The sequence below is a fragment of the Eleutherodactylus coqui genome, chromosome 10 (genome assembly GCF_035609145.1).
Source record: "Eleutherodactylus coqui strain aEleCoq1 chromosome 10, aEleCoq1.hap1, whole genome shotgun sequence".
Classification (NCBI taxonomy): Eukaryota; Metazoa; Chordata; class Amphibia; order Anura; family Eleutherodactylidae; genus Eleutherodactylus; species Eleutherodactylus coqui.
The window spans coordinates 120,238,793-120,265,228 of record NC_089846.1 but is presented as its reverse complement, the minus strand read 5'-3'; the positions used below and the strand labels follow the sequence as shown (position 1 = coordinate 120,265,228).

General features: G+C 44.3%; 1 protein-coding gene across 2 annotated transcripts in view; it reads left to right on the top strand.

The window, feature by feature from the left end:
* AFF2 (ALF transcription elongation factor 2) overlaps window positions 1-16,377 on the top strand; it is a 520,583-nt gene extending 504,206 nt beyond the window's left edge. For both annotated transcript variants that reach the window (XM_066581793.1, XM_066581792.1), the window contains 2 exons: window positions 2,170-2,384; window positions 15,832-16,377. In XM_066581793.1, the coding sequence (XP_066437890.1) occupies window positions 2,170-2,384; window positions 15,832-15,953 (337 nt within the window). In that variant the 3' untranslated portion in view covers window positions 15,954-16,377. The remainder of the gene's footprint in view (window positions 1-2,169; window positions 2,385-15,831) is intronic.
* The last annotated feature ends 10,059 nt before the right edge of the window (window positions 16,378-26,436 follow it).

Here is a 26,436-nt window from a genome sequence, read left to right as displayed (position 1 = left end):
TCGAGCGAGCCTCGCTCATCTCGAGTAACTGCCTTCTCTTCCCAGCTTGCTCGGGGGTGCAGCGGGGGTCAGGGGTGGCGGGGGAGAGTGTAGGGAAGTGGGGGGGAGAGTAAGGGCTCCCACCCACTGGCGATATTTTCCTTCTTGCTCTGCGAGAGCGCGAGAAAAATCTCGCATCGCAGCGCAAGAAAGAGGCCAATATAGAACCAGCATATCGCAAATGGTTTCAATGGGGCTAGCGACAGCAACGCTAGCCCCACTGAAAGCATAGGGAGAATGCCGCGGACTTCTGCCACAGCACTCCTGCCGATCCCATTGAAATCAATGGTTTCAGCAAGCCCTGCGGAATGATTATCGGGAAAGGGCTTGAAATATAAGTCCTTCCTCAATAATCATCAATAAGTGTGAAAAAATTTTTAAAAAAAATTATACTCACCTCTCCTGCTCTTAGCCGCGTCCTCCTGGTGGCTCCCAGACACTGCTACTGAGCTCTTTCAGCAGTCGGGGATTTAAAAATCCCCGCCTCCTGAAAGGGCTGTGCAGATTGGCTGAGGGCTCAGCCAATAGCAGCTACTGCTTAGCTATTGGCTGAGCGCTCAGTCAATCACACATAGCTCTTAGTGGGGATGAAGGAAACTCCTGCCACAGCTGTCACAGCTGTGGCAGAAGTCCCCGGCATTCTCCATGTCTTTGCAATGGGGCTAGCGCTGCTGCCGATCGTGATGCCGATATCCCCGGCGTCATGCCGATTTTTTTCTCGCACTGCGATGCGAGACTTTAACTTTAGAATCGCATTGCAGTGGAGAAAATATCGCCAGTGGGTGGGAGCCCTAAGAGAGATCTCTTTCTTTTTCTCTACCCCCCCCCCCCCACTACCCCACGCCGCCCACCCCTGCTGCTCCCCTGAGCACGCTCGGATGGGAAGGCAGTTATTTGAGATGAACGAGGCTCGCTCGAGTAACTCACCTTACCAAGTGTGCTTGCTCATCTCTACTAAGTACCACTCTGTGGAAAATATTACCCATTTGCATAAATAAAAATCTGCATATATTCATGGGTATTTAGTGCAGTAAACAGGACTATTATATGGGAATTGTAGTCATTAAAGGGGTTGTATCAAAATTGATTTCTATCACCTAACAGATGCCCACCAATCCTGAGAAGGAGAGTCCCGTGACCACTCCCCCTCATTGCGGGTTCGCTGCACCCTCTGCAGCGAGGAGAAGAGTCAATCAATGGATGGGTGCAGATGCACGGGGCTGCTCCATTCTTCTTCAGCAGGCTGATGAAGATAGCCAAATGCTTGTACTTGACTATTTCCGTCAGCTCTATTAAAATAAATTGAACAGTGTGACTGGTGCTCCATTCACTGTCAAGTCACTGCAGGTGGGTACAGTTTGCCTGCGGTGATGAGAAGAGGGCCATACTGGACCCTGCTTTCAGGATTGGTGGGGGTCTCAGTGGTGAAACCACATCAATCAGGCTTTTATCACTTATCAAATGGATAGGTGATACAAGTCTATTGTGAGATATCATTAATTACCTGGGATAGGCAACAAGGGTTAGATTGGTAAGAATCTGATCACTGGGACCTCAGTCTTCTGTCCCTACCCAACAAGCATGTGTGCGTAAGGGAGGAGTTGTATGGAGTAGTAAATGAGAATATATGCTACAACTTAAAGCTGATAAGGACAAGTGATAAATGTTTGATTCTTAGCAGTCCAACACCTGTGACGTCCAGGGATCACAAGAATGGCGGTCCACTGAGTCTCCCTAGTGAATAGAGCAGCATTATGCATGCATGACTACTGCTCCAATCACTCCTGTTGGACCCAAGAGGGGAGCATTGCTAGGTAATGGAGCGATGATGATCATACATGGTCACTACTGCTCCACTTTTCTACTGTTCTTGTGATCACCGAGGTTCCAGTGTCAAACTGCCAGCGATCAAACATTTATCCCCTATTCCCTATTTATTCCTTATCCCCCTGAGCTACTCTCGAGCTAATTAGGCTTTCGGACCGTTCATAGCAGAACAACCCTTTTGAGCTGACAGTATTAGATAGAGCAAAATCATTAAAATGCCCACACTGTCGACAGTAATGTGCTATACTTTATCAATACTTGTACAAACGTATCATTTAATTTTTTTATTTTTATTTTCTTTAGGAATACAGAGACTCCTTCTCCAATGTCACTGAGTCCCTCTCCAGCGAGTTCTGCTGGGAATACCAGTTCAGTTCCAGGTTCTTCTTCTACAGGCACAGTATCTATCCCACAGCGGATCCACCATATGGCTGCCAGTCATGTTAATATCACCAACAACGTCTTACGTAGTTATGAACACTGGGACATGGCAGAAAAGCTTACAAAAGAAAATAAGGGTATGTTCTAGATACTATAGTGTGACTCAAGCACCGGTATATACTGTACTTCATTCTCTTCTTTGGTTGATGATGCCCGATATCTTAACTGTGTTCCAGTCTTTATGAACAGTAAGCATATCTTTGTACTACATCCAGTTTGGCAAACAGAGTCTGATGGGTTACATGTTTGAAGTAGACTCAAAAGAACGACAAGTTAATGATGTACAGTAGTATGTGTATACATGAGCCCTTCCAGTTCTGCTCATTTCTCAAAAGGACTGATGGAAAGAAAGGAAACAACTCAAACTATTGTACACTGACATGCTAAAAGTTACGGGATAGCAGTATGAAAATTGATTAGGAAATGGTGCAACTTCAAATGATGGCTTGGAAACATCCACAGCTGTATGAGTTATGAGGTATTATCTTGTGAGCATGGTTGAAGAGTGACTAGCGTGCTCATAGCGAGGTGACATCTCATTTCGGAAGTTGTGTGGGCATTTAACATTCCTCAATCACTAGTGTGATTGTTCCCAGCAAGAGAAACCAAGTAATCTCGTAGATCTGATACCTTTTAATGGCTAACAAAAATACATGATGCTTATGAAAGCTTTCAGACTTACTCAGAGTCCTTCATCTAGCCATAGTGTCATGAGCACGCCTGAAATATTTCCTTAAAGGCATTATTCATGCAGTGGATAGCACAGTGGCCGCACAGAGGTGCTTAATGATCGCAACTGGTGGTATCTAGCTATAAGTGTCCATACAAACAGACTCTAGCACATTCACATTTAAAGCAGGAGGCCCCACATACATATTCTATAGGTCATTTCAGTGTTCTATAGCTGCTATAGGATATATGGGAGCAGAAGACACACCAGAATGCCTCTGTTAACACCATAGCACTGTACACAGCACCTGACCTGGGCTCCTGAGCTTGCTATCTGGACCCTAGAGAACTAGTAACATAGTGTGGTCCAATGATTTGTCGTACCAATAATTTCAGGCAGATAGTAGGGTTTGTGTGTGGCACAGACCCCATGAAGCCATGGATCTCAGTTGTTGACAAGGCACTGTACAGGTTAGTGGTTGTTCCATACTGGTGTGGGGTGTGTTCTCATGGCATGGGTCAGGTCCACTGGTCCACCTATGCACATCATTGATTGATTCCCACTGCATTTCACTGCTTAGTGGGCATTTGAAGCCCTTCATGAACTTCATGCACCCCCAAAATGCTAGGATATTCTAACATGATAATGGGGCCAAGTTGTCCAATATTGGTTTGAGGATCATTCTGGAGAGTTCTTACTAATAGTGTAGCCTGTTCTCATGGCATGGTTTGGGTCCATTGGTCCACTTAAACACATCATTGATTGGTGCCCACTATAGTTCACTTCTTGGTAATCATTTGCTGCCCTTCATGAACTTCATATACTACCACAAAGATGGGATATTCCAGCAGGAAAATACACCATGCCATCGGGCCCAAGTTGTCCAAAATTGATTCTGGAGAGTTCGTATGAATAGTGTGGCCTGCATGTTCACCCAGCATGAGCTCAATCGAGCATTTATGGGATGCGATGGAGAGATAAATTCATACCCAAGACCCGGTACCTACAAATACCATGGAGCTGCGGCTGGCTATCTAGACGGCACAACTTAGCATCCCTACAGATGTCTTCCATCCAGTTGTTGAATTAAAGCCATGTCAAGTTGCTACACTTCACCGAGCTAGAGGGGGTCCTACATGATACTAGTTCCTGTCCCCTAACTTTTGGCCTGTCAGTAAATATATGTGCAAAGAGATGGTGCACCATGTTGTTGTTCTCCAACCATACATACTGAGGGCTTTTCAGTGTTATATAGTTATATAGTATTGTTGAAAAAAGGCAAATGTCTATCAAGAAATAGGAAAGGATTTTGATGGAAGAAAGTGGTATGGCCAAACTCTAGCACCCTGTTTATTAGAAACATGCTGGATACTACCGGTATGCAGTGGCTCACAATAGTACTGCAGCTCTCTCTCTGATTAACTTGAATGGGACTCAGCTTGCACTACCATTCTGGGCCACTTCACAGTGTATGGACCTGTGCTAGTGCTGGTGCACAGCAGCATTTATAGACGTATGATCGGCAGGGGTGCCAGGCATTGGACTCCATCTGATAATGATGACCTTTCCTGATGGTAGGTGATTAGTACCATAGTCCTGGATGATTATAATTTAGCATAGTCAAAATGCAAATATTATGTTAGTTCTACATTTATGCATCTTTTAATAAAGACAAGATCAAATCTAGCATGCATCACACTAGAGGTGCCAACTACTAGTTTGTCAACATTTCGTAGGCTTTTTATCACTTCATTCCCAATTGTGTTTCAAACATAGCCACATTTTTTTAGATTTTAACAAGAAAAAAAAAAGAATCAGCTAGTGTAATCTGAAATTACATCTTATTAATTACATAATTATAGGCATTATACCCATTTGTTAAAATTCCCATGTAAACCTAGAAGCATTTCCACAGTGGGGTGTTTTGATGTTAAAATGAATTGTTATGAATCTAGCAATTAGCACAGTGTGTTATAGTGCTAAATATCTAGCATGAAATTAATTAAAATATAATATAACAGAAAATATAAATGCGAACCCAGAGAAATATTTGTTTCAGTGTTTTATATTTTACATTGTATTTATCAAAAATACACATTTAATATACTCTATATTTACACATAAATATAGTCATAAATTAATACATTTGTTTTGAATAGCGAAAAAACTATTACAATTAGAAGGGACAGTTAAAGCAAACCTGTCACTGGATAAAGTCAGCAGGGTTGGCTACATGGCTCTACGTAACTGTGGCCCCGCCGGCTCTATACATTTTTTCCCATACTCACCTACCTTAGCTAAGATAGACTCTTTTTATGTCTGGCTCCCGTTGCTCTCATGACGTAAAGTGGGCTGCCCCCACCTCTCACTCTCAATAGGTAATGTTGGACTTGATTAACAGTCTAACATAACTCATTGAGAGTGAGTGGTGGTGACTGCCAACTTGACACATTCAGAGTGATGGGAGCCAGACTTAAAGGAGTTGTCCCGCGAAAGCAAGTGGGAGTATACACTTCTGTATGGCCATATTAATGCACTTTGTAATGTACATTGTGCATTAATTATGAGCCATACAGAAGTTATCAAAAGTTATTCACTTACCTGCTCCGTTGCTGGCGTCCTCGTCTCCATGGTTGCCGTCTAATTTTCGCCGTCTAATGGCCAAATTAGACGCGCTTGCGCAGTCCGGGTCTTCTTATCTTCTCAATGGGGCTCCGTGTAGCTCCGTGTAGCTCCGCCCCGTCACGTGCCGATTCCAGCCAATCGGGAGGCTGGAATCGGCAATGGACCGCACAGAAGAGCTGCGGTCCACGGAGGGAGAAGATCCCGGCGGCCATCTTCAACCGGTAAGTAAGAAGTCACCGGAGCGCGGGGATTCAGGTAAGCGCTGTGCGGTGTTCTTTTTTAACCCCTGCATCGGGGGTTGTCTCGCGCCGAACGGGGGGGGGGGTTGAAAAAAAACAAAAAAACGTTTCGGCGCGGGACAACCCCTTTAAGAAGGTCCCATCCTGGGTAAGAAAAGTATGGATAGGTGATAAATAGAGATGAGCGAACGTACTCGTCCGAGCTTGATACTCGTTCGAGTATTAGCGTGTTCGAGATGCTCGTTACTCGTAACGAGTACCACGCGATGTTCGAGTTACTTTCACTTTCATCTCTGAGACGTTAGCGCGCTTTTCTGGCCGATAGAAAGACAGGGAAGGCATTACAACTTCCTCCTGCGACGTTCAAGCCCTATACCACCCCCCTGCAGTGAGTGGCTGGCGAGATCAGGTGTCACCTGAGTATATAAATCGGCCCCTCCCGCGGCTCGCCTCAGATGCGTTCTAAGGCCTTGGTCGGACGGGCGTTTTTTCGCGTGATTTGCGGATCGCATGACCGGTGCGCGCAAGTCGCCCGCAAATCGCCCGAAAATCTGCTCCTAGCCGCGTTTCATTAGAAACGGGCTGGAGCTGTCCAGCGCATTGCATTCAATGGAGACGGCAATAGAGCCGGCTCCATTTAAAGCAATGCGCTGCGGGCGAGCCCGGGATGAATTGTCGGTAAGGGCTTAAATATATAAGCCCTTCCCTGCAATTCATCCTAAAATGTGTTAAAATAAAAAAAAATTGTATACTCACCTTCTGCCGGCAGCCGGAGCTCCGCGCGGCCGTCCTGCAGTGGGTGTGAAGGGGTTGTGAGTCAGACCTGCCCCCTGATTGGCTCAGCGCTGAGCCAATCAGAGGCATGCCTCACTCACACCCATTCATGAATTCATGAATGGATGTGAGTCAGACCTGCCCCTGATTGGCTCAGCGCTGAGAGGCAGCAGTCACTCACCCATTCATGAATTCATGAATGGGTGTGTGAGTGAAACCTGCCTCTGATTGGTCATGGCTGTGACCAATCAGAGGCAGATCATTTAGCAGGCGGGGATTTTAAAGCCCCGCCGGCTGAATAGTGCCAAGAAGCAGTTCAGGAGAACTGACAGCGGCCGCGGCTGGACTCTGGCTGCAGCGGAAAGGTGAGTATACAATTTTTTTTTATTTTAACACATTTTAGGATGAATTGCAGGGAAGGGCTTATATATTTAACCCCTTCCCGACAATTCACCCCGCGCACGCCGGCAGCCCATTGCTTTCAATGGAGCGGCTGTATTGCCGCTCCATTGAATTCAATGGGCAAACATCGTTCTTCTCTGCCACAGCTGTTACAGCTGTGGCAGAGAAGAATGATTTGTCTTCTATATGTTCTCAATGGGGTCGGCGCTGCTGCCGCCGGCCCCATTGAGCGCATATACAGAAGAGAACAGGAATCGCAGATCGCAGATAGGTGCAATCTGCGATTTTTTGTTCTATAATTTATCGGACGAGCGCATAAAAAGCGCTCATGTGTCCGATACCATTGCAAAGCAATGGTTTTATAAAATCGCCGGACGCATGCGCATGCGCAAATCGTGGCTAAAAACGCCCGTCTGACTAAGGCCTGACAGAGATCAGGGAAAGTGCTGTCTTGCTGGAGTTGCTATAGAGAGAGTGTTAGGAGTATTTTAGGCTTCAAGAACCCCAACGGTCCTTCTTAGGGCCACATCTAACCGTGTGCAGTAGTGTGGAGGCTGCTTTTTGCAGTGTTGCACTTTTTTTTTTTTTTGTATATCGGCCGTGCAGAGCATTGCGCCCTGCAGTAATTATACATAGTCCAGGTCCAGTAGTGGTGGTGAGGCAGGGACAGAAGACATATTTATTGAATATAGGCAGTGGGCCTTTCCAAAAACATTTGGGAAAAAAAATGTATTTGGGCTGCCTGTGACCGTCCTCAGTGTACTGGGTCTCTGCTGGGGGTAGTTGTCCTAATTCATACGCAGCCAGCTAAGTGTTACAGCAGGCTTGCGCAAAATTATTTCCTGGCTCTGTGTTGGCTGTTACATCACCGCTGTATTGCAGTCCACAGTGCAACAGTTTGCAGTTATTTTACATACTCCAGGGCCAGTAGTGGTGACGCAGAGAGAGAAGACATATACAGTGTATATAGGCAGTGGGCCTTTCCAAAAACATTTGGGAAAAAAAATCTATTTGGGCTGCCTGTGACCGTCCTCAGTGTACTGGGTCGGTGCTGGGGGTAGTTGTCCTAATTCATACGCAGCCAGCTAAGTGTTACAGCAGGCTTGCGCAAAATTATTTCCTGGCTCTGCTGTGCGTTCCGTAAACGAAGTCAGCCTCCAACCACAGGCCAATAAGTGGCACATTTAATTACAGCATTCTGTTTCTGCACTACTGGTAATACAGCATGCTGAGGGGTAGGGGTAGGCATAGAGGACGTGGACGCGGGCGAGGACGCGGAGGCCCAAGTCAGGGTGTGGGCACAGGCCGAGCCAGTGCGGTGGCCAGGGGTAGAGGCAGGGCCAGACCGAATAATCCACCAACTGTTTCCCAAAGCGCCCCCTCGCGCCATGCCACCCTGCAGAGGTCAAGGTGCTCTACGGTGTGGCAGTTTTTCACAGAGACGCCTGACGACCGACGAACAGTGGTGTGCAACCTTTGTCGCGCCAAGATCAGCTGGGGAGCCACCACCACCAGCATGCGCAGGCATATGATGGCCAAGCACCCCACAAGGTGGGACGAAAGCCGTTCACCGCCTCCGGTTTGCACCACTGCCTCTCCCCCTGTGCCCAAACCTGCCACTGAGATCCAACCCCCCTCTGAGGACACAGACACTACCGTCTCCTGGCCTGCACCCACACCCTCACCTCCGCTGTCCTCGGCCCCATCCAGCAATTTCTCTCAGCGCAGCGTCCAGACGTCGCTAGCGCCACTGTTTGAGTGCAAGCGCAAGTACGCCGCCACGCATCTGCACGCTCAAGCGTTAAACGTGCACATTGCCAAATTGATCAGCCTGGAGATGCTGCCGTATAGGCTTGTAGAAACGGAGGCTTTCAAAAGCATGATGGCGGCGGCGGCCCCGCACTACTCGGTTCCCAGTTGCCACTACTTTTCCCGTTGTGCCGTCCCAGCCCTGCACGACCACGTCTCCCGCAACATTGTACGCGCCCTCACCAACGCAGTTACTACCAAGGTCCACTTAACAACAGACACGTGGACAAGCACAGGCGGGCAGGGCCACTATATCTCCCTGACGGCACATTGGGTGAATTTAGTGGAGGCTGGGACCGAGTCAGAGCCTGGGACCGCTCACGTCCTACCCACCCCCAGAATTGCGGGCCCCAGCTCGGTGCTGGTATCTGCGGCGGTGTATGCTTCCTCCACTAAACCACCCTCCTCCCCCTCCTCCTCCAACGCAACCTCTGTCTCGCAATCAAGATGTGTCAGCAGCAGCAGCGCGTCGCCAGCAGTCGCTGTCGCGCGGCGTGGCAGCACAGCGGTGGGCAAGCGTCAGCAGGCCGTGCTGAAACTACTCAGCTTAGGAGAGAAGAGGCACACGGCCCACGAACTGCTGCAGGGTCTGACAGAGCAGACCGACCGCTGGCTTTCGCCGCTGAGCCTCCAACTGGGCATGGTTGTGTGTGACAACGGCCGTAGCCTGGTGGCGGCTCTGCAGCTCGGCAGCCTCACGCACGTGCCATGCCTGTCCCATGTCTTTAATTTGGTGGTTCAGCGCTTTCTGAAAAGCTACCCACACTTGTCATACCTGCTTGGAAAGGTGCGCCGGGTCAGCGCACATTTCCGCAACTCCAAGACGGACGCTGCCACCCTGCGGACCCTGCAACATCGGTTTAATCTGCCAGTGCACCGACTGCTGTGCGACGTGCCCACACGGTGGAACTCTACGCTCCACATGTTGGCCAGACTCTATGAGCAGCGTAGAGCTATAGTGGAATACCAACTCCAACATGGGCGGCGTAGTGGGAGTCAGCCTCCTCAATTCTTTACAGAAGAGTGGGCCTGGTTGGCAGCCATCTGCCAGGTCCTTGGAAACTTTGAGGAGTCTACCCAGATGGTGAGCGGGGATGCTGCAATCATTAGCGTCACCATTCCTCTGCTATGCCTCTTGAGAAGTTCCCTGCAAAGCATAAAGGCAGACGCTTTGCACTCGGAAACGGAGGCGGGGGAAGACAGTATGTCGCTGGATAGTCAGAGCACCCTCATGTCTATATCTAAGCGCGTTGAGGAGGAGGAGGGGGAGGAGCATGAGGAGGAGGGGGAAGAGACAGCTTGGCCCACTGCTGAGGGTACCCATGCTGCTTGCCTGTCATCCTTTCAGCGTGTATAGCCGGAGGAGGAGGAGGAGGAGGAGGATCCTGAAAGTGATCTTCCTAGTGAGGACAGCCATGTGTTGCGTACAGGTACCCTGGCACACATGGCTGACTTCATGTTAGGATGCCTTTCTCGTGACCCTTGCGTTACACGCATTCTGGCCACTACGGATTACTGGGTGTACACACTGCTCGACCCACGGTATAAGGAGAACCTTTCCACTGTCATACCCGAAGAGGAAAGGGGTTCGAGAGTGATGCTATACCACAGGACCCTGGCGGACAAACTGATGGTAACATTCCCATCTGACAGCGCTAGTGGCATAAGGCGCAGTTCCGAGGGCCAGGTAGCAGGGGAGGCGCAGAGATCAGGCAGCATGTACAGCACAGGCAGGGGAACATTCTCCAAGGCCTTTGCCAGCTTTATGGCTCTCCAGCAAGACTGCGTCACCGCTCCCCAGTCAAGGCTGAGTTGGCGGGAGCACTGTAAAAGGATGGTGAGGGAGTACGTAGCCGATCGCACGACCATCCTCGGTGACGCCTCTGCCCCCTACAACTACTGGGTGTCGAAGCTGGACACGTGGCCTGAACTCGCGCTGTATGCCCTGGAGGTGCTTGCTTGTCCTGCGGCTAGCGTCTTGTCAGAGAGGGTGTTTAGTGCGGCTGGGGGAATCATCACGGATAAGCGTACCCGCCTGTCAACCGACAGTGCCGACAGGCTTACACTCATCAAGATGAACAAAGCCTGGATTTCCCCAGACTTCTCTTCTTCACCAGCGGACAGCAGCGATACCTAAACAATACGTAGGCTGCACCCGCGGATGGAAGCATCGTTCTCTATCACCATCAAAAACGGGGACATTTTTGCTTCATCAATCTGTGTATAATATTCCTCCTCCTCCTCCTGCTCCTTCTCCTGAAACCTCACGTAATCACGCCGAACGGGCAATTTTTCTTAGGCCCACAAGGCTCAGTCATATAATTTTTCTAAACAATTTTTATACGTTTCAATGCTCATTAAAGCGTTGAAACTTTCACCTCAACCAATTTTTATTTTAACTGGGCTGCCTCCAGGCCTAGTTACCAATTAAGCCACATTAACCAAAGCGATTAATGGGTTTCACCTGCCCTCTTGGTTGGGCATGGGCAATTTTTCTGAGGTACATTAGTACTGTTGGTACACCAATTTTTTGGGGCCCCCGCCTACAGTGTAATCCAATTAATTTTTTGCCCACCTGCATTACAGCTGACGTTACATCAGCTGTGCTGGGCACTGCAATGGGATATATTTATGTACCGCCGGTGGGTTCCAGGGAGCCACCCATGCTGTCGGTCCACACGGAGTTGTAACTACATGTGTCCACTTCTAAAGAACCCCAGTCTGACTGGGGCATGCAGTGTGGGCCGAAGCCCACCTGCATTAAACATGACATTACCTCAGCTGTGATGGGCAATGCAATGGGATATATTTATGTACCGCCGGTGGGTTCCAGGTAGCCACCCATGCTGTCGGTCCACACGGAGTTGTAACTACATGTATCCACTTCTAAAGAACCCCAGTCTGACTGGGGCATGCAGTGTGGGCCGAAGCCCACCTGCATTAAACATGACATTACCTCAGCTGTGATGGGCAATGCAATGGGATATATTTATGTACCGCCGGTGGGTTCCAGGGAGCCACCCATGCTGTCGGTCCACAGGGACTTCACAATAGGGAGTTGTACCTGCCTGTGTCTATGAATTAAAAAGCCCGGTCAGGTTGGGGAATGCAGTGGGGGCCGAAGCCCACCTGCATTTAATCTGACGTTAGCTCTGCTGTCCAGGGCACTGCAATGGGATACATTTATGTACAGCCGTGGGTTCCAGGGAGCCACCCATGCTGTGGGTGCACACGGAATTCCCATTGCAGAGTTGGGGATTCCCAGTTGTATCTGCCTGTGACTATTTATAAAAAAACGCGGTCTGACTGGGGCATGCAGACACCTTGACAGAATGAATAGTGTGTGGCACATAGGTTCCCCATTGGTATGCCCACGTGTGCAGCTCCTGATGGCGGTGGCACAGGATTATATTTCTCATTGCTTCTGTACAGCATTGTGGGCCATCGCCCCGCCCCTTTTAAAGAGGGTCGCTGCCTAGCCATGCCAACCCTCTGCAGTGTGTGCCTGCGGTTCCTCCTCATGGCAGACGCACTTATAAATAGACATGAGTGTGGCGTGGCATGAGGGCAGCTGAAGGCTGCGCAGGGACAATTTGGTGTGTGCTGTGGACACTGGGTCGTGCAGGGGGGGGGGGGGGTTGGGCAGCATGTAACCCAGGAGAAGTGGCAGCGGAGTGTCATGCAGGCAGTGATTGTGCTTTGTTGGAGGTAGTGTGGTGCTTAGCTAAGGTATGCATTGCTAATGAGGGCTTTTCAGAAGTAAAAATTGTTGGGAGGGGGGGGGGCACTCTTGCCGCTATTGTGGCTTAATAGTGGGACCTGGGAACTTGAGATGCAGCCCAACATGTAGCCCCTCGCCTGCCCTATCCGTTGCTGTGTCGTTCCCATCACTTTCTTGAATTGCCCAGATTTTCACAAATGGAAACCTTAGCGAGCATTGGCAATATACAAAAATGCTCGGGTCGCCCATTGACTTCAATGGGGTTCGTTATTCGAAACGAACCCTCGAGCATCGCGAAATTTTCGTCCCGAGTAACGAGCACCCGAGCATTTTGGTGCTCACTCATCTCTAGTGATAAACATCTGATCAGTCGGGGCTCACAGCTTTGACCCCCACCAATCCCGAGACCAGCGTTCCTATGTACCTCTCCATTGTCACTGAAGGCTTGCTGCACCCATCTATAGTGCCCCCATCGATCCTGTAAACAGGGTTCCTATGTACCTCTCCTCTGTCACTGTGGGCTCACTGCACCCACTTGCTGTGATGTGCAAATTGAATGGACTGACGGTCGTACATGTGCATGCCACTCCATTCATTTCAGTGGGGCTGATGGAAATAGCCGGGTTCATCTTATAATTAAAGTAAATGTCTGAAGCTTTGCACAGTTTACAACATATTAGCAAACAGGGTTATTCTGGATCAACCAGGATCAAGGTCTTGCAACATTTGAAATCATGAGTCCTGAAAAAGGGTCAAGCCAAGAGAGAGCTTTAGCTCTTTCATTGTGTTGATCAATAAAGATCCCAGAGGTAGGACGATCCTAGAGGATCACCTAAGGAGAGCTCATCAATAATTATGTCATGGGAAATCTCTTTCATTAAAAATAAACTTTTCTCGTTCATAATATGATCTATGTATGCAGAGACAACAACGTAATGCATGATCCAATTTAAGGTGAACATATGCTATATTCCATTTGGCCCTCAGAAACCTTCCTATGAAGTTACTCTACTCTAGATTTTTGGTAGATTCTAGATAGGATCTGATAATAAAAAACTTGCAGTTTCATATATCTGGTCAGGATTTATTATAATATTCAGAAATTTCCAAAATTGTAATGGTTGTCAACAGCACTCACGCAGCTAACGGTGCACGCCTTAAAAAGGGACTGGATCCAAGCGTCCCATGTAGTCCAGAGAAAGTCAAAGTGAAAGGCAGCACTCCATACAGTGACTTATGATAAATATACAACCTTTATTGAGCCCATGGTCTTGAGCATCAGCAACATTTCAACCCTAGTGTGGGTCTTTTTCAAGCTGAAAAAGACCCGCACTAGGGTTGAAACGTTGCTGATGCTCAAGACCATGGGCTCAATAAAGGTTGTATATTTATTATAAGTCGCTGTATGGAGTGCTGCCTTTCACTTTGATAATATTCAGAATGCATTTAAAGAAGTTATCTGGGATTTAAGAAATATGGCCTATCCTTATACTAGCTCAGTAATTTACAGTTATCAGCAATTCAATCTGGACTTGGACAAACCAGTAGCCTTCTCATAGCAGTACCTGAAACAGCACCATCCACATACATTGTTCTGTGTCTGCTACTGCAGCTCAGCAAGTTCACCTCAATGGCCCAACCTTAGAACATCACAAAAAAATTATTTGTGGTCTCCATGTTATGATGACTTTCACGTTAATGTGAAGCCCTAGCCTAAATTTATTCAGTTAAACCATAGTCTGTTTGCATGAAAGTTAAAACTAAAATGTACGTGACACTTTTAGTAAAAAGCCAATCTCTATTTGTAATTACTGTGTCATGTTGGAAAATGAAATACAGTTGTTCTGTGGGAAATCTAGTCAGGTGATAATGAAGAATGAATACATTGTTTACATTACCCATCTGTTTTCCTATTCAACACATTTATCATGAGCAAATGGAGGCCGCACCATTCACAAAGTGTTCCTCCCTTGCATGCTCTAATTCATAATAGCAAAAAAAACCCGAGTCATGTATAGCCTTAGTGTATTAATTTAACAAGTTCGCAAAGGCAATAGTAATACTTCATAAATGTTAAAAAAAAATTCCTTGTAAAATGCTCTTTTTAAACTTAATCAAGATAAGCTTTTTGCTCTTGAGGACCACCAATGTCCATTTATAATCTTTGAATTTATTTGGGTGCTGTGTAATAGTTTATATTGTTCTTCCTCTGACAGGAAAAGTTGCTTTTGGAGTGTAAAATACTGGGAACATCTCATATTCAGACGTAGAACTTATTCATACGAATGTATATCTGCCCCGTTTTCACTGCTGGCTGATATAGGCAATCATTTGATGCATTGGATTCCATTGCATCAGTTCAGATGTCCAATTTTCCAGTGCGTAAAAACAAGCGTCCCGGGAAAGATAACGCGTATGGTGCGCATTCTGGTCAGCCGTTTTTACGCCGGCCAGAAAAGATAGTTTGGGAACTATCTTCCAGTTGTTATACGGTGGCTGGTCCCATAGACTCCTATGGGATCCTATCAGAGCTGGCGGGAAAGGGAGTTTAACAGTGGCTCTGCTAAACTCCCTCCCCCTTCCCTCCCCTTCTCTGCCTCTTGCTGGCTGTTGGCAAATGGAGGGGGCCAGGCAGGAGATTAGCACACTAGCTCGACAACTGACAAGTGGTGGACAGGGGGAGGGAAGGGGAAGGGAGTTTAGCAGAACTAAACTCTCTCTCCCCACCCTAAAGTATTCCAGGTGCTGGCATATACTCACCCCACCCAGCCGTCTGAACGGGCACATTATCAGGAGACTTGGTCATGGCTGCCTCTCGTACTTGCGATTCTCGGCCTCACTGAGGTGGCCGACCGAAAATAGCAGCGTCCATGTGATGGAGCCCTTACTCCTACAATATAGGTTGTCCATATTAAACAAGTTCTATTACTGATTGACTGTCAAAACCATGGACCCCCATCATATATCTTATGCAGTTTTACTATTATAGCAACTTCAGGACTTGACAATCCTTTCCACAGTTGGAGATTATTAGATCATTAGTTGGAACTGGAGAAAAACTCTGTCTTTACATGGCCAGCATAAGTTTTTTCTTCATATTCATGATATACTTAGTCCCAATTATAGGACTGTGAATAGGATAGAGTCAAGTTTTTCTTTATCACAGCTTAAGTTCATAACCTTACCTTCAGTTACATAAAATTTGATCTTGTTAACAATATATTGTGTGTCCCATGGATAATGTAATTATATTTTGTAACATTCTATGTTTTATGCCATTACAGAGTTCTTTCAAGACCTTAACACAGTGATGGAGCCCTTAACTCAACACAGTACCATGACTGACCTGGTCCGCTATGTTCGACAAGGACTTCACTGGCTACGCATTGAATCTCAATTATTGTAGTGTCTGCTTTACCCAGCACATATTTTCCTACATTCTACCTCTACCAGCAAAAAAGACTTTAGCTGGTGGAAATCCACTCATTATCATGACTTCAACTTTTTTATATAATGTCTGTTGGAAGCGGATTTTACCTTCATTGGAAATTCAGATCACGTCGTAGCATTAACCAATTCAACCATTAATTTCCAAATCTTTAATATGCCTTTCGTCTCTTGGATCCATTCCTACGTGCTTTATGAAACGGTACATTTTTAAAGATATTATTTTTAGTCTTCACTGCCTTTACTTAAGAACATGATGCACTTTGTGAAGATTTGGAACAAAATGTCTTCATTGCGTAAGTGTTTTATGAAAACACTTTAATTGGGAAGAAATATTTTAAGCATTATGTTCATTGGAGCTTTGCGGTTTTCTTTGGTAAGAAGTAAAGTGGATATTGTTTACTTTCGGTTCTTCTGTAAGGTTTACAAAAGAATATATTAAATAATTTTTGGAGAAAAATTAGTGAGAAATCAGTGTTAAAGCCTACGATGAAGGATGTACTATCAAAATGATCATCTTAAAGAAACTGTATACTAATAAACCCCAGCAGGCCAAACTTGGCTGAAACAGCTTTACATTCTGATATTTCAAATATGTTTTTGAAGTTCTCTACATCGCTGCTTTGCATCAACTTTTTGTTTAAAAATGTTCTAAAAAATTTATGATGATAGGAAGGAAAAAGAAGGTGAAACTTAACCTGCCAGTATTAATAAGGCTTAATTAAAATTATAACACTATCCCCATTTACCCCACTCTTCTCTCCATTCTTGTTTTTTCCTTTTTTTTCTGCGACACTCATGAATAGCGTTGAGCGAACCAAGCCAGTTCAACCCTGTCACAGGTTCAACTTCACTAACAGTTCAGGTCGGCACGAATCTGATCCGAGCTTTTAGCAAATCGGTACTGAAAACAGGGTTCTACTGGTTGAGTTCACTCAACACTAATCCTGAAGACTGGTGTATAACATTGTCTACTCTCAGAGTGTTATACAGGGCTTTCATGTTTCTTAGATACCCCAATTTTAAGGGATTTGATGAACTTCGGCTGAACCGAACTTTTCAAAACTTTTCAAAAATTCAAAACAGAGAGATAAGTAGGCAAGAGGAACATTGGAGGCCAATTCTTAAAATATTTTTGGCAAACTGTGGGTTAGAGCACAATACAAAAGTTTTCTTTACTTTCAGTATTCAAATATTTTCTGAGCTGAATGCTGAAATAACCCCCTAACAGGAAATGGGGATATATGGGGTTTGTGAATGATAACATGATAAAGTAGTATAATACATGTAGATCAAATTGTTGCAATTTTTTGTTTTGCACAGAAATGGACTTGTTTCTAGGTTTATCTGTTAATATTGCTGTCTAACATATACAGCATTCATATAAGTGCAATGTCTTTTGAGTGAATGAAGTTGTCCTAGTTGAAATATGTAGTCTGTAAGATACCTTCTTAGCAACTATTAACTAGGAACGCACAATTCCATCACATTTCGGCAAGGCTTTTTATGTATCATGTATTTAATTTTTTGCCAAAGTGATTCCATCAGTGTTGAAATATGATGTTTTCACTATATCTTAGAAGAAATCTCTATACGAAAGCAGCCATTTTTTTAGATGCCATGTCAGATGCCAGTTGGCACTGACTAAGGGTTGTCCCAACTATTAAATATTACTTTAGATCTCTGTTAGATCATAGTGACATAACAATTTTTCCACTGAAATATTTAAAAAAATGTTCCCGTGTCAAGATATAGTCATGGTGCACCGTGTGGTCTTCGGAATTGCTCTCAGAATTTTCACCTAAATTGGCTTTTAGTTCACCAATTTACCAATTCGAACTATAGCAATAAATACTTTATTGTCCAATTATAAGAGGATCTGAGCGGTGGAACTCAACTATTCAGCATGCAGGCTCACTGGAACTAGACACATTAGGTGGTTCTCCTGAGAGGGCATCAGAAGTACCCCAGGAGGTGGGATACCATGGTATGGACCAGCACTATCATTGAAGAACTGTTATGAGTTTTGTGATCGAACCTAGAAATATGATATTTAATTGTGGGACAATCTGTTTAATGAAGCTTTGACTTGGAAGACTTTGAGATACCTACAAAGTAGTAGTAAACCTTGAATTCCTAGTAAATTATTTAGGTCTTTTATATTGGCTACCTCCCAGCAGAAGGTGAAAAATGAAGTGTTTCAAATAAGTTATTAAAATTATGTATTCATAAGTTACCTCAAACTTCAGTTTATAAACCAAATGTGCTTGATGGCCCACATCATGCATTGATGAATTTTAACATCATTTCTCAAAAAGTACATTTGCGGATGTGGAGCTTGACCATAGAGCACAAAAATACAAAATGGTTAAGGTTAGTTTTTAGGTTTTTATTTATTTGTTTTATACCTTTACAGCTACATTATCATAACATACTGCACAGAATCCCATTTGCATATATTTAAATTCTTAAGCCAAGTCAAAGCATGAATCGTTGGGTTGTCACTTGATATATAACTTTCATGATTGTAGCAGTGAGGAAGTAGAAAAACCACTAAGGCTTAACTTGTTGTTACCCAGGGGCCTAGAAGCTCTTGGGGGTTTGCACTTAACACGAATGTCAATAAGTCTGGTTATACCCTTGTCCCTGTTGGCAATTCACCAAGAGAGTTGGATTTGTCCTGTACATATACTGAAGCATATATTTACAGTCATGGAACTGGTAGAATTTCATTGATGCCTCAAGGCAAATCCTTAGCTCTGTTGGATTTATGTTAAAAACTACTGGTATGAATTTAACGAAAGTGGGCTTACGTTGATAATTCTAGACAAGGGTATAGATGTTGGTCAGTACAGGTATTTCTAAACAATGTATCTTTGGTTTTACGATTCTTAATACATTATACATGATGGCTAGCTTTATGAAAATGGACATAAATATAAAATAATGACATGACTTAATTATAATGTCACTAAACTCATTGTGCAAGATGAATATATTAATCAGTGTATGGGTACATGTATGTGTGTTGCTTGATGTGCTGGAGACCACACATGTACATGTACTATTCTTGTCCGCGAATCGGGGAAGGATAGGAATGACATGCTGCCATTTTTTTTACTTGGGCTATTCATATGAGTAAAAAAAAAAAAAAAAGCATAAACCCATTCAAATGATTGGGTGCTACTTCCATCTGATTTTCATATCAAATTTTCAGTCTGGAAACTGGACAGAAATATCATCCATGTGCATATACCCCATAGGCAAAATTGATTTTCATGCAACTTCTGCTACCTAAAAAGGTATATTAGAATAAAAAGGTAAAAGTGACAGGTGAGTTGTGGCGGTGAGCAGGGGGGAGAGGGAGAGAGAGATCTCCCCCCCCCACGTTCCTCCCCGCTCTCCCCCGCCACTCCCAGCCCCCTGCTGGCACCCGAATCTTTAGAGACGAGCGGGCAGGTACTCGAATAAGGCACTACTCGCTCGAGTAGTTTGCCTTATCGAGTATGCTCGCTCATCTCTACTAATTAACTATGGTTTACTTGATGCCCATAGCAACATTCTTGCACCTTTGTGATGGCACATGGAGTACCCATGAGTCCGTATGATGGACCACTTAACAGATATAGTGACAGCAAGATTACTTCAATAATTTGGCATTTATTACAAAATTGTAATTGTACAGAAGCACCGTATGAGCCCACAGAAAGTTTCGGGTGCATTGTTAATGATCCATCTAACAAAGATCCATAATTCGGCCATGACTACTAAGATAGGAACGGATTTTGCTAAAGAAAAAGTTGAAAAGATTCTCATCGGGAAGGCTGAAAATATCTACAATTCCTCACCAGGATTCCAGTTTTCATTTTGTTTAAAAAGAATGAGAGATGATGCACGCACCGCGAGTGTGAACTGATCAGTGATTCCAGGAAAGTATTCTAGTTAATTACTTGCTGCCTTTGTTCAGTCGATTTTTCCAGACCGAATAATATAGCAGCCTGTGGTGACCAAATATCCATGCAATTCAGTTATCTGGCGAATGGTTGTTCTAAGGCTTCAGATTGTGGTGGTGATAAAAAGGAATTAGCATTACTTGTACACATTTGGCTCTCACTTTCCACTTTAAGAGTCTTAACAGATAAATTATACTATTGACCTGTACCTAGCTACACTAGAGTTAAGCGCATATCTCCTGTTGCATTAACGGCTCCTCTGGCAACCAAAGGGATAATCACAGCAATACAAGGATTTCTAGAGACTGTTTCTCTAAATTATTTAGTATTGAAAGTGCCTGTATAATTCAGAATACCCCCTTGTTCTGCTTCGCAGTTTAGCCATATTTAATATTTATGACCATAAGGGCATTATTTTACAGGACATTTCCCTCCAAAATAGAAAAAAAAAATCTGAATATACTAACTTTAGTTGTCTTTTTCTGTCAAGTTTTTGAAAGTTCTTAGTTAGCAGTCAGTATAACTAGACTTTGCTACACATGGAGCAAGATTCAGTTTTATTGGCTTGTTAGTGCCCCCTCCGGCATACAGTACACATGCCACACCAGCCATCATTACAGCTCCCAATTGGACTGTAGCCCAACTATCCCCAAAAGTTTCTTATAAACCTTTCTAGTTTCTTGTAAACCTTTCTCGTTATGTTGTATAAATGCCATTCTGGAGTCTGAAAAGCAATATGGTAATCCCCTTGGATGATGCAATGGTGGGCATTGTAGTTCGTATGCCGTTTTCCAAACTATAAGAAACATAAATATAGAATTTTCAGACACTTGACAGAAGACGTTGAGTCATACTTACTGGTAATGAATTACTTGAGTGAGAAAATCTCCTTAAGGCCTTAGTCACACGGGCGTTTTTTCACGCGATTTGCGCATCGCATGACGGATGCGCATGCGCAAATCGCGTGACCGGCGCCGAAAAATCGGCCCAAAAATCGCCCGAAAATCTGCTCCTAGCCGCGTTTCATTAGAAACGGGCCGGAGCTGTCCAGCGCATTGCATTCAATGGAGCCGGCAATACAGCGGCTCCATTGAAAGCAATGGGCTGCCGGCGTGCGCGGGGTTAATTGTCGGGAAGGGGTTAAATATATAACCCCTTACCTGCAATGCATCCTTAAATGTGAAAAAATAAAAAAAAAGGATGTTCTCACCTGCTCCCGGCAGCTGGAGATCCCGGCGGTCTGCCTGCAGTGGGTGTGAAGGAGGTGTGACTCAGGCTTGCCCCTGATTGGCTCAGCGCTGAGCCAATCAGAAGCAAGTCTCAGTCACACCCATTCATGAATTCATGAATGGGTGTGACTGAGCTCAGCCTCTGATTGGCTCAGGCTGAGCCAATCAGGGGCAAGCCTGAGTCACACCTCCTTCACACCCACTGCAGGCCGACCGCCGGGATCTCCAGCTGCCGGGAGCAGGTGAGAACATCCTTTTTTTTTATTTTTTCACATTTAAGGATGCATTGCAGGTAAGGGGTTATATATTTAACCCCTTCCCGACAATTAACCCCGCGCACGCCGGCAGCCCATTGCTTTCAATGGAGCGGCTGAATGGCCGCTCCATTGAATTCAATGGGCAAACATCGTTCTTCTCTGCCACAGCTGTTCCAGCTGTGGCAGAGAAGAATGATTTGTCTTCTATATGTTCTCAATGGGGTCGGCGCTGCTGCCGCCGGCCCCGTTGAGCGCATATAGAGAAGAGAACAGGAATCGCAGATCGCAGATAGGTGCGATCTGCGATTTCTGTTCTCTAATTTATCGGACGAGCGCATAAAAAGCGCTCATGTGTCCGATACCATTGCAAAGCAATGGTTTTAAAAAGTCGCCGGACGCATGCGCATGCGCAAATCGCGGCAATAAACGCCCGTGTGACTAAGCCCTAAAGGTGTTTTCCCATGACTTAAAATTGCTTCACAACCACTCTGTCCTTCCTTGTTGCTGCTGACCAGGATATGTGACTGCTATAGCCAATCACTGGCTAGAGAAAGGCGACTACTGTGGTCATTGATTGGCTGCAGTCAGTGATTGGCTGCAGCAGTCACATGTCCTGGTCAGCAGCAACCAGGAAGAACAGCGTGATTGTGAGAAGTTGTGGGAAAACTTCTTTAAGTGATGTATTTGGGTATTGCTGAACCTGGTTTACACATCCATAAAATCATGTATATATTTAAATATAATTCTGTACTGTATTTAATGATTTCTCATCAAATGTATTTAGGTGTATTAAATAAAATAGTGCAATTTGCACATTAGTGTTGTTACCACTTACCATCAATCAGGATTTAGTTTATTTTTTGCCTGGATTAACAAATGTGATCCTGATGAAGAACTTTTCTATCTGCGTAAATTCTGAATCAGCTTTATGACTTTGGATGATGGTTGCCTCGGTAAACCTTTGGAACTATCTATTACATGCCATATCTCATAGGTTAGTGTGCAGTATTGTGTTTTCTAACTGGAAGCAACCATGTTACCTTTATGACGTGTTAATTACTGTAAAATATCATTCTTATTTATTTTAGTATTAGATACTTAGTATGGATCGCTCCTTGGCAATTTAGTATCCTAATGATGTAACTTTAAAGTAGGCATTTAAAATGCAGCTTCACCGGATGCTTAAAAGCCCATTTTTACCCCATAAACATCACATCTGCTCATGAATTATTATCCTATCTTATTATCTTAGTCTTCACAGTATTTCTCTTGTTTGAATAGAACTTTGTACTCCAGAGCTGCTCATCTCTCTGTAAGTGCAAACAGGATGTTGCAACATGACCAAGTGTACAGAAAACATAAACTTGCTCTATGGCCGCCCTTCTCTCCCCTATTCACATGTGGCTGTTTCTCTCTGTTTTTGGTGATGCTTTAAAATCACTGCAATGGTAAAATTGGGCCCCCATCTGGTGATAGTTAACACTATCAGACTCCAAACCACTTAGGACTCAGTGCTTGGTCTAGGCCCTATCTCTTCAGGGGCCACATAAACTCATAAGCTTTTAAGCTATGCTGTGAATTTTTTACCACCACAAGCTGTCCCTTTGGATGCAGTTTAAAATCCCTTTTGAGTCCAGTTTGTGGCCGTTTTTCCCATTGACTTAATTCAGTAAATCTGCATAATTGAAAATGCAATTAACCCGTTGAGGACCAAGTGCTGTAAATACGCGACACTTGGTCCGGGTCTTTAATTCTGGCTGATAGTTAAAATATGGCGTGGGATTAAAGCCCTTGCTCCTGCAATCCAGCAGGAGCAGGTTGGGTGCTATGCTGTCAGAGGCATCCAAGGAATCGGCAAAGAAGACAAAAATAGTTTTCAACATTTATGCCTTCTCCTTTGTAGGCGACATAGTGCTTAATGAGGGCTATGTAGAGAATGGAGGAAGCCACAGTGCCGTTTCCTTTATTGGTCCTGGAAATGACTTGATCCCCGGGTTCCCCATTGGCATAGCAGAGCTACTGGGTCTTAGCAGATCCTGATCTGCTCTGGCAGTGACTACTTCACACTAGGGGATGCTTTTTTTTTACTGTAAATTGGGCTTCCATTGGTACTGCTTCTATGCATCCTATAGATGCCCCAGTTACAGTGAAGAACTGCAAATTTAAAAAAAATTGACATTGCGACATAGATGTTAAAAAATTGTTACAAAAATAAGTTAAAAAATTACATTAAAGAATTCAAATTTACCTAAAAAAAGAAAATGACTAATTGCCCACAGCAACGTAAACTGTCACCATAGCCACCCTTAATATATTAAAGCATCTGAAACAAAATGAGGAAGCCTTCCTGTGCTTTATTTTAGCGTAAATATATTAATTTTAAAAATAAAGAACTATACATTTCAAAAATCTTTTTTTCAACTTTTTGTACACATTAACCCTTATAAGACAACCTTCTCGCAAATAAATATGGGAAAAAATTTAATGATGAAAGATATTTAAAACATTGCCCCATATGTCATGAAAAAATGCAACAGAAATAATTTTCGCAGCCAAAATAAAAAAAAATAGGGTTATCAAGCCATCGCATGAGTAAAATTGCTACAAAGTGTTTGGTCCTTTAGGATCGAAAATCTCTGTTCCTTTAGGGGTTAAAACTGAAATTCCGGTACAGTAGCACAAGATAAAGTTTTAGCAATATGTGCCTAATCTATACCCATCCAATTGGAGCCTACGGCACAAATCCAGCACAAAATTCCAAATGAAATAATGTAGCATGCTGCACTATTTTGTCCGGTAAATCCTGGGCAGCGTACCGGAAGTCTGATGGAGCCCGTTGTAGTCATTGGGCAGTGTTTGTGTCAGTGAAGTGCTGGATTTGGCATTTCCACCATTTTTGTTGTTTGAGGGCTCAGTCACACGGGTGCCAATGCCCCTGTGTTTCTGCAGGATAAGACCGCTTCACTGCCGGTGCGGACGTCTCTCCGCATCGGCCGCCGAATAGAACACATGACCAGCAATGGAGCCGATCATGCAGAGAGACGTCCGTACCCGGTGCAGCCGACTTATCGTGCAGTAACACGGGCACATTGGCACCCGTGTGACTGAGCCTTGACTCTTGTGACAGAGCCGAATAATGAAAAAGATGAGTGCCGGTGGAAACATAGTTTAAGGCTATTCTTTTCAGAAATTCCTAACCATGATCAGTGCTGTAGGGTAATGCTGCAGTGTTTCCCAGAATACCGCCATCACATATTACGCCCTAGTATCTTTGCATTTTCATTAATATTAGGGAGGGTACAGCTTGGCAAATAAATGAATTTCATAATCTTGCATCCTGACTGTGCATCTCTACAAAACGTTAAGAAATATTGGGAAATCTGTTTGAAGTATCTTTGCCAATAAGAAAAACTTTTAAAATAGTCTTATTGTGAAATGTATAATAGGTAAGCATGTTCTATCTATACATCAGTTGTCGAATTCTGTTGAGTCAAATCGAAAGACATCTGCTTTTTGTCAGTGTGATGGTTTAATACCCTCCAAAAAAGCAGCCTGTTATGTTTTATGGTAAATAGCTTCATGATCATGCTACAGGGATATGCGGCTTTTCATATATTGATGTCATTGCGCCTCCTGCCTGCCAGCTCCCAATCCGCTATGTAGTTGCATTTCTGCATATAGATCAGACATAGTGATTCCTAATATAATAGTTGGCAGATAGGGCTAGATGAAGCCATCTGCTTGTTTCAGCCAGTGAAGTATTAATTTCTGCAATAGTCAAGAAACATCTAGATATAATCCCTCCTCTTTTGGGTAAGATTGTTCTGAAAGGGCATTTCAAAGGGATCTTTTTTTTTTAAAGCAAATTGTCTTTTTTTGAAAGGGCAGCCCTGATAATTTATTTTATTGTTTTTAGTGAATTACCTCTTATGGGCCTCGTTTATCAACACTGTCTGATAGTAAAACGGTCTACATTGTCCATAGCAGCCAATCAGAGCTCAGCTTTCCTTTTAGCAGAGCAGTTTAACCCTTTGCAATCCAATTTTGGATTCAGGGTTTCCTAGGGGGCTTTCTCTTTCTGCCATTATACAATGGCGCCATCTGATGGCTAGAGCCAGTACTGCGGTATGGGACATTCTGGAGAGGCCCCAGACAACAGAGCGGCCAGTAATATACAGTAAGAATACCCTGCTGGACGTCTTCCGACATCGGAAGCTGTACAGCCTTCAATCAAAATGTCTTTAGACGTCAGACAGTGGATTGGAAAGGGTTAAGAAATGAAAGCTGAGCTCTGATTGGTTGTGCTAGGCAACAAAGCCAGGTTAACTACTCTACTAGACATGCTTGATAAATGAAGCTCTTTGTGCATACTGTCTTTGAACTTGAATGGCAGCCTCTTAGTACAACATTGTGAGATGCAAATAATACTCTTGGGTAGGCTAAGTGCACACTTGTATAAAAAAACCATCCACAAAAAAACTGGTGTTTTTCATACATGTGCAGTACTGTATGTCATCTGTGTCTCCTCCACATGCAGTCCGTGTGTCTGCTTTTTACTTCCGCGTGCCATCCCTTTTCCTGTCCGCAAAAAAATAAAACAAGACCAATTCTTTTTTTTCTGCATGTCTCATAAAACAGATACATATGGATTACAAACAGATGGCATCTGACTGCTGTCCCTTCTTTTTCTATTCCCATTGATTTTAATGGGCAAGTCTTGTCCATACATTGGATCAGCCTACTACATGCGATGAGTTTATTCACAGTCTGTATGTGCATGAAAACTTAGTGGTGTGTCTTGCCACACTGAGTAATATGGGTCCGTATGCTGGAGTCTTATTTTTTAAATGAGCTTCACATGGACAAAAAAAATACTAATCTACAGGAGGCCTAAGAGATCAAGAAAAAACAGAATATTCCCAAGATAGGTCATCAATAGTTGATTGGCTGCAGTCCACCACTTGAGACCCCAACCAATCAGCTATTCTGGTTCCCACTGTCAT